At 30.3% G+C, this 9,379-nt stretch overlaps 1 protein-coding gene across 1 annotated transcript in view; it reads left to right on the forward strand.

Moving 5' to 3' along the window:
* sca (scabrous) overlaps nucleotides 1-9,137 on the forward strand; it is a gene marked incomplete in the record, with an annotated part of 146,762 nt that extends 137,625 nt beyond the window's left edge. The window contains 1 exon segment of the mRNA XM_024361135.2: nucleotides 7,453-9,137. Coding sequence (XP_024216903.2) covers nucleotides 7,453-7,859 — 407 coding nt within the window.
* Between the last annotated feature and the right edge of the window lie 242 nt (nucleotides 9,138-9,379).

Raw genomic sequence — 9,379 nt, forward strand, 5'->3', positions numbered from 1 at the left:
ATTACACTACAACAGAGGTCAAACCATATATGTAATTAATTATTTATCTAATGAGATTACTCACGGCATTGAATACATATTAAGAAATTTTTTAGATTTATAACCTAATCAGACTTATAATACTAACCAAAAATAATTATTAATTTATTTGTTTATAACAATATAAAATTGTTTGCCCCAGCTTTTTTCATCCCTTTCCGATTTTTTTTATTATTGTTTAGAATTTTTATTAGTGTTTTATTTATTGTTTAGCATATAATTAAATTGTAATCATAATTTAATAATTAAATCACTTTTTATACATTTTCCAAATAAAAATGAGAGGAAAACACTACCTTTATAATGGAGATCAAACAAACAATGCTTCAAGTTTTTTTAGTAAATTAATCAACTGATCAAACATAATTTTAGGTCCCTATTTTACAAAAAAGAATTAGATTGATGACTCTCAACCTGTTATTTCTTCTATAAATCAATTAGAAATAATTATACATTCACAAACTTAAAACTATCCATCAAAAACTTTCAACTGCCAGCATGAACGTCGTCATAATTGTTATATTGCGTTCTTGTTAATTGCGTTAATTAATGAACCATTAATTAAAACATTGTAATAGGAATAATTTAGCTATATGTTACATAATTAATTTTTTTTTTTGTGTTGGAACTGGTACTGTTAAAATATTTTTTTTTTATAAATGCCTAAGGGATATGCAATTATTTTTCTAAAACAAGTTATAAATGTAGTATATTTATTTTTTAGTATAAAACTGAATCGAAGTATTAAGAAAAATATGATAATTTCAAATATGTTTTATAAAAAGATGAGTATGGAGATAAAAGAAGCATTTTTCAGTCATGAATTTGAATTGAATCTATCTTCTCAAGTTTAGGGCGTGCTTTCAGTGGAAGTTTAATGCGGATCCATTAAGCAGTTGTCGAGTTAAAAACCCGATAACAAATTTTCAAGCTGAATTAGCCAATCCTTTATTGGATCATTGGACGAATAAGAGAAACGTGAATGATTTACCTTGATGAACAAGCTATATTTTATGTTGTTGTTTTTAGTAATAAATTCTTCTTTCTCCATCTATTTGTATAAAAATTAAAACAGAAAACAATAAAGTGATGGTAAATTTAAGTGTTCTAAAACGATACGCGAAAACTTAGGAAAAATAAAGCGATTTGATACTCAATAAGACATTTTTGTTGCTTTCCGATTATTGTTGTTATTGTATTTTCTCATTTTTAGGTTTAAACTTCAGTTATTTTTATTTCAGCAATTGACTATCAATTAATCGGGTGCGGAATTAAACAGGTGTGTTTTAAAATCCTGATTCAATATGTATGATTCAAAGTAATCTTATTTGAAGGATGTCTCTTCTATAGGATGCATGATATATAAAATATTTAATTTAAATTTGATGAATTCGAAATGTTCTGAAATTTTCAACTGGTTTAAAACGAACAAAAAATATTCAAAATTTGTATGATCAAGAACAAGTTTGAACTTATGCCTTATTTCGTAAAAACCGATACATGACGCAGGATTCATCCCTTGTAGCTTTCAAACAATTTTATAAAAGTGAACAAGAATATTTTTCCTAAAGGGTTCCGTTAGATGCTTGGAACGCAGTTACAGAAAGAATGTTTTTTTTTCGCAAGGGACGCCCCCACCATTTTCATTTAATGAACAATACGAGACACCGCAAGGCAAAGAAAAATGGAAAAGAAGATAGCATTGAGACCTCAAAAAAGGGAATGTTGTTCAAAAAAGACAAAGACAACTCTATTCCCATTTGGAGGGTAGGGCGGTGAATAGAGAATTTTGTATTCCATCAAATTTATATCCTTATCTATCTCTAATTTCTTATTTCAGCAAAACCACAAGTCAATGGAATTCGAAAGTTTCTCGGATATATTTAAAAATAAAATGTAGTGGAACAAAAAATAAGGACTTCTAAAAAATCTTTTATCGTTTTATGATTTCCAATGAGAGTTTTCTATTTGATTAATCTTAGTGTACCTAAAATGATAACAAATCTTTTATGACTTGAGGCTATCAGAGGTTATAAGAAAGAGTTTTAACTCAAATTATTATGCAACGCTGGAGAAAACTCGCTACAATCATTTTCTTTGGAAGTTGTAATTTGGTTGTAAGTTAAATTTATAACTCATCAATTAGAGGCGAAACTCCCTCGGGTCTTCCAATATTGCACTAATTGTGTCACCTTATTTATGTCCCCTGAAGCTTCTTTTGCCGTTTCGTTATTATAAATAGGAAGTGTGAATAATTTCAATTTAGAACCATTTCTATTTTTTTTATTTATGTTTAATTACTATTATAATCCTTACAGTACTTTAAGAATGAGGTACGAGACTAGTTGCTACTGGTTAATGGATTAAAAAATATAGTACCACGTAACAAATTTTGACCGCGGGTAATTTCTTCGGATAAGTTGAGCAGAGAGGCGTTTAGACGGCTAACGCGGAACAGTCCGGCACAAAATGAAATTAAACACTTTAAAGCGATTTAAATGCGCTTGGAAAGCTGGGATGGATGGGTAAAGAATCACTTATATGTTTACTACATGAGCTTTATATATTTATTATATATTTCGAGAAGCCTACCAAGACATTATGTAATTTTAAATACCTTGGATATTTGAGTTGCAATAGGGTTCAGTGGATGCAGATATGAAAACAAAGATTATTGGTTTAATCTATTTCAATATTATATTATTGTTTTTTTCATGCTCTGGTGCTAGAGTGAAAATTATACTTTTATCTTAAAACATAATATTCAAATAGTTTGAGTGATTGTCGAGTTTGCATTAGAGTATTTGTTGGAAGAAAGTAATTGGTGAAAGGATCCATTATCAGCACATTTAGAGTCCATTTAAGCACATTATTAGTAAAATTGGCATAAGTCCATCAAATTCGTAATGATATAATTTTATTGGAGGCAGATAGTCCGGGTGGCTGTTAATAAAGGTAAAGGTATCAAAATAGTAGAAGAAAACTATTTATTTGTTAACCAACGTTTCGCTCCACTTTGCAGGGCTGATAAGAATACTGTTTTGTTACCAATTGATATAATTTTATTGTTAATTTTTAGTAATTAAGTATTAAATTCTTCAAAGGCTAAAAAAAAAAAATGAGTATTTCTAATAATAAGTATACTTGAATATTTGAACTTATGAACTTCTAAGCTTCTTCTTTAATCAAAATTTCATAATATTTTCATTTTCAAGATCTTTCGTAATTGTCTGGTAGTAATTTCTAAGCTATTCCATTTCATTTATTACTTACTTTGAGAGAAAATTACCATAATATTGAATTATTCTGAAGTCATTCGCCGTCATTATAATTAAAATATTATCAATATTTAGAAAATTCTCCTTTATACCACATGTCTGACTGTGTTGACCATTAAGAAGTTGAGCGGTTCATAATGTCTAATTATTCTTACAAATAAATTGTTTCTTGATCATTCTAATTTTTTTATTAACTTGATTAATGTGATAGAATGAATACCTTTGAAATTCATTAAAATAAAAACCTGATAGGTTTTTCTGAACCGGTTTTCAATTTAAAACTTAGACACCATACTTCTTCATCGACTAGGCATTATTTTATTATGTCAATATTAATTTCCCTAATGAGCCAGGCAAGGCCCATTGTTAATTTATTCATTAACTTTTCAATTTTAGCCTTGGGTAGAGGCGTTTCATTTTGTGATCTGGGTATTTTTTAATAGTTCCGTAAAATTTGTTTAAATAAATTAATCGTAAATAAAAAATAATATTTTATTTGTTTTTAAATATTTTTTTAACTAACTCCGTTATCGATTAGTTTATTACCAAAATAAGCTAGTTTTTATGTAGAATTCTAGACCTTGATGTCTGTGATAATCTACCTCAATGTAGACACTTTAGCAGTAGGTGCACAGAGATTGTAATGCCTTGATAGTATATTTTACTCTAGCACCCCAAACTCTGGAAGAGCTACACGTCGGGCACCGGGTCCAGTGTACTAAGAGGAAGTTTTTTTATAGGGTCGGGTAGGAATCACTTCTACTCTTGACGGAGTGCTCGAACCGAGCTTTCCGGAGCAATTAATTGATGTATTGATTCTTACTTAGAGGTTGATGTATGTTCCCTAACCCTTCCAACCTCAAGCTCAGATTTAGGTTTAGATTCGTTTGAGACAAAAAAAGTTGAGTAAGCCCACATCCTTAGTGGAACAGTTATTCCCAGCCATGGATCCTTAAAAAGTTGATGTGTGTTTCAGTTAAAACTTTAATTAAATTCGGTGTGTGAATTGCTATGGAAAAATGCCTGCCAGCCAATTAATTCATGTCATGATTACTTCTTCCATTACTTTTTTAAGTACTACTAAAAATAATCAAGAATTTTCGTATTATTCAGTTAAAAAAAAAAATTGTGTACAACTTTTCAGATATTTTATTTTTTTTTTTTTTATAAAAATTGGATTTTTTTCGAATGAAAAAAATAACAGCAATAACCCAGACTTGGATTGGAACAGAATTCAGATTTATTTTATAGTTCTCCACGTTGAATCTGCGGTACGAGAATTACTTTAGCTAAAGTTAGAATCATGAAAGGAAGTTATAAAGACTCGTAGAATAATTGAAATTACAATTTTTTTTTTTTAATATCTCAGGAAGGACTCAAAACTACTAAACAAAATAAAAACCGTAAAATTTCATTAGCTGTTCAAGTAACTGAAAAAATACTTGAACAGTAAATTACTTGAAAAACTCTCAGTATCTGTTCAAAATCAGTTTACATTCATAACCCAGTGGATTGGAATTTGACTATATCTTATCCATCGAACCATTCTATGAATAATTTTCGACTTCCTCGTGTTATTAATACTTGGATTCCGTCGGGTCATAAAGCAAATATACCATAAGGCAATGAACACTTTTTTCTTAGTGATATCTGTGATATTTTAAATATTTGAATAGTTGCGATAATAAACGAATTTTAATCAATTTCCAAAACTGCCCCTCAAAAAGTCAATTAAGTAAACCTGATTTGTTAAAAATGATAATGAGAAAAAATATTAAAAGATGAAATCCCTTTAATGATCTCTGCTAAAATTGCATTACTCAGATAAGAAGAGCGGGCCCAGAGCTGATTACAAGAGATTAAATATCGATGAAAAAAAAAAAAAAAATCGGGAGGTCGTTGAAGGGGAGGAATAGCGTTCTCATCCCTTGAGTGCCTCTTCAGTACATCTGTTGACCGGTAAGGCTTAGTCTCTGAATTTTTTTATTTAGGTTTTCATGAAAACGTTGACCTTCGGATAATATTTAACGCTGACCTATCTATTTTTAAAACAATAAGTGTTTACTTTTGAAGTTTCGATCTTGTTTACAATGCAAATAGTGGCGTGGATGATTTTTTCCACCGCTTTGTAGGTGTTTGATAGTAGTAGTGCTAACAAAACTTTGAATAGATAGTTTGATAGTTAATTCACAACTGTCAATCCCATGACTTTTGAAGATATGATTGAGTGAGCGTGTTGTTTTAAAAACATTAAACACAAAGTTATTATTATTATTTTTTTTTTTTTTTTACTTCTTAAAAGTACTACAATTTGTGGATTATAGAAAAAATAAACAAAGTACTTTGTAGAAAAAGATGTTTAAATTTTCTTCCAAATAGAAATTTTTTCTTATTATAAAATTTCACATATCATTTTTATCATTCATGCCTTCAATTACTTCATAAATGATCCCTGATATTCAAGGCCTTCTGATTGAATAATTTAAAAATTGACTCAATACACTAAATAATATTTTTTCTTCCCTACAAGCTCTCAATACACATCATAAAAAAACTCGTATTGACGAAAATGTTCTCAATACAGCATAAAAATAAGTTCAAACTCGTTGAGTTGAACCAAAATCGGTTCAAACCATTCTTCTTAATATATCCTCTATTTTTGTGTTTGGAAAATAGATACGGAGCCTGTTATGAAAATAGTAGCATGAAATTAGATTCCCTATTATTGTTGTGTTCCTTTCTGTTCTCCACAAATAAGTCCACATTATTGCAGCATTAATGGCTTTATTAGGCACTGGTAAAAACCTCGTTGGTATTATTTTGTTCGATAACAATACAGCATCAATATTATGCTGACACAAAACCTATAATAAGGATTACTGATGTACGAATATCGGCGAGTTGTGTTGTGAATGTAGAACCTGTTGATTTATACATGATGGCTGAGCCCGGTGATCCTTCACAATGAATAAACCACCTCGAAGCTAATACATTGCCGTTACTCTTTCCTCAACATGACTGTTTTAAATTCGACTCTTCTTCTGTTTTAGTTTTTTTAAAAGCACGTCGCTTAATAAATTATTTTTAATTTAATGTACACAGATTTTTCTGTCAGCCTGATTGGAAAATTATTTAGCAAAATGGTCAGGTATGGTGGTAATCGCCCTTGAGGTTCACTAATGCATCGAAAATTAAATTTGTTAAAACCCCTAAAGTTACTCTCAAATGTAGCACTTAGTCTGTTTACGATCAATGCCTGACCTGAATCTTAACGACCAATTACGAAAGTTCCTTAGAGGTGCAAATCTCTGGAAAAGAGCCGCCTACAAATGTTCTTGAAGTTTGTAAAGATGTTATTCCTTAGGGAGCACTTCTCCAAAGCCACAGGCCTTTGTCCGTTTAGAAAATCTTTGAATGAGCTAGTTAAGTTGATCGATTATATGAGTTATGGCTTAGAAAAAAAGATATTTAATGATAGGACATCAAATATCTAGAATTTGGAATGGACTCGTAAGTCTGAATTTCAGATTAGTAAAAAAGATTATGCTAAATATAACTGATGGAGCGATAAGCGATTCCGCCTTCTAAATCCTCCAGTTTGTTCAATTATTTTATAAAAACATTAAAGCAACCATGTTTGTTCTCCGTGGGAAAATGAAGGAGGAACTGAAATGCACACTCTAAAATTTATGGATAGTTGATGGGAATTTGGGAGTTGAATAATTCTTTAACAGAGAAATTTCAAGCATATCTTGTCTTACTGATTTTTTTGCGTTTTAAATAAAAGCTTAAATACTATAAGTTCTCATGGTGTTGAAACAGATTCTTTTAATAGCCGTGTCCGCAAATATTTCCTTTTTTTGTTGCTAATCATATCAGCACTTAACTAACGAGTAAAACAAGGATTTTGTCGAGATGTAGATGGGACGATTGTATTCAGTATGACTTCATAGTTTATTGATGGGTTTTATGATAGGGAGCTAGAAAGATAGAGATTGTTGGTATAAATTGTGGTACTCCGATTACGTTAGGTCTTATTTTTATTAAATAATGATATGATTTTTTTAAATTTATTTTGGTATTCGAATTTTCATTTCAAATAAATTAAGCTTTATTATAACATTTTTTTTTTCAGGCGAGTTCTGGATCGGCAATGAGGCCCTCCACCTGCTGACAGTAGCCAATAGAAGCAGGCTCCGCGTGGAAATGGTGGACATCTACGGCAAGCACTGGCTCGCTGAGTACTCCCAGTTCCGAGTTGGCTCCAGAGAGGAAGGATTCCCCCTCACGGTTTCAGGATTCTCCGGGAATGCTAGTGACGCACTAGCCTACCAGAACGGAATGCAGTTTAGCGCCAAAGACTCCGACCGCGACGTCTCTAACACCCACTGCGCAGAGAACTATGAGGGTGGATGGTGGTTCTCCCATTGCCAGCACGCCAACCTCAACGGGAGGTACAACCTGGGATTGACTTGGTTCCATGCTGCTAAAAACGAGTGGATCGCCGTCGCTGAGTCCGTCATGAAAGTAAAAACCGAATGAACACAGGTCACCCTCTAGCTGCCCCACCAAACATAATGTCTTTCCTGTACTTCCAGGAACATGTGGCAAATTTGTGCTTTTCAGCTTTATTATTAATACTTCTGGAGCTGTTCATGTGTTTGCAAATCTGCTGGCAAGGTAAAATGACCTGTAATTGAAATCCTATATTTACTTATTTCCTTCTTTCTGTAGAATTCATTTAGTTTTTTAATGAACATTATCATTTAATGATGTCAATTTTAACAAATACCAAAAATTTTAATGAAAGGGTTTCCTAGTCATTGGGTCCAGATTATGGATCTGTAAAAATGCTACCAAATATATCCTGTGTAGCTGAAAATATGGAAAAAAAAATTCTGTCCCTACTATTCTGTACTCCTGATGGATAAAAACATATTGTGTTCACTATTATCTATAGTTCACTAAAGCAGAATTATATTTTTCCTCATCTGTATATTTTGCTTAAGCAGAGGAAAGCACCATAAATTATTTTATCACACCATATATTTATTGAACCAAATATGACAACAAGGTAACAAATCCCTTCGGTTTAATGAGTAAACCAATTTGATTTGATCATTATTAAATTAAAAATTAACTTTAGTTTAAATGGATTTGTATTGTTCTATTACCAACATCATCAATAATTAGGTGTGTATATTTTTGATTTTTGTGTTTACTTATAAGAATAATAGGTTAGATAAAGTAGTAGTATGTAGTAGTTGTTAGTCACGTCAAAGACGTAACCCAGTTACAATATTTCCTTTTCTTTATTTAGCATTGATAAAAGTTATATATCATTTGAACATTGAGTCAAAATAATGAATTCATTTTATTAGGGCACCATGTAATTTTTAAAATTTAAGAATATGTGTATTATTTATACTTAAATTTTTTTTGTATTTCTAGTCTTAGGTGCCAGTTGATTTATATTAGATGTATTGGCTGTGAATAATAATTAAAAATAAAAAAAATATACCGTTACACCTAAGCTTGAATGTGTACCATAATGTATGAATGAGTCTTTTATATGTGCAGTGGTTACTCCTTGAATATAAGTGTACATACATAAGTGTATTTATAGACTGATATGTAGTTTACATTTTATTTTATTTCTTTTATTTTTTTTTTTAATTTATAACTATAATTTATAGATACTTTTTCACATTCAAGCACTTCATTTGATTGTTTATTATCACTACAATTTTGTTATTTATTAAACATATAATGTATTTCCTTAAATGTGCACAAATTAGTAATATATGTGGTTAAATAATTTTGTTTTCACTTAATAAAATATTTAAAAATATTCATTTATTTATTTATTCTTCTAATATGTCAATCCCCATTTATCTCAATTTACATAGTTATTACCAGGTTTATACATAAATTAAATAATATATTTTTTCTATAATTAAGAGTAATTATAATTTACTTAACTGCAAGTACTACTGTACTCAGCCAGTTGAGTCTCTTTGTATTTAACATTTTATTGAACATGTTGGACCATGCTAACAGTT

This window comes from Halyomorpha halys, unplaced genomic scaffold, assembly GCF_000696795.3.
Source record: "Halyomorpha halys isolate HHAL.00 unplaced genomic scaffold, Hhal_1.1 Scaffold330.1, whole genome shotgun sequence".
NCBI classification, from domain to species: domain Eukaryota; kingdom Metazoa; phylum Arthropoda; class Insecta; order Hemiptera; family Pentatomidae; genus Halyomorpha; species Halyomorpha halys.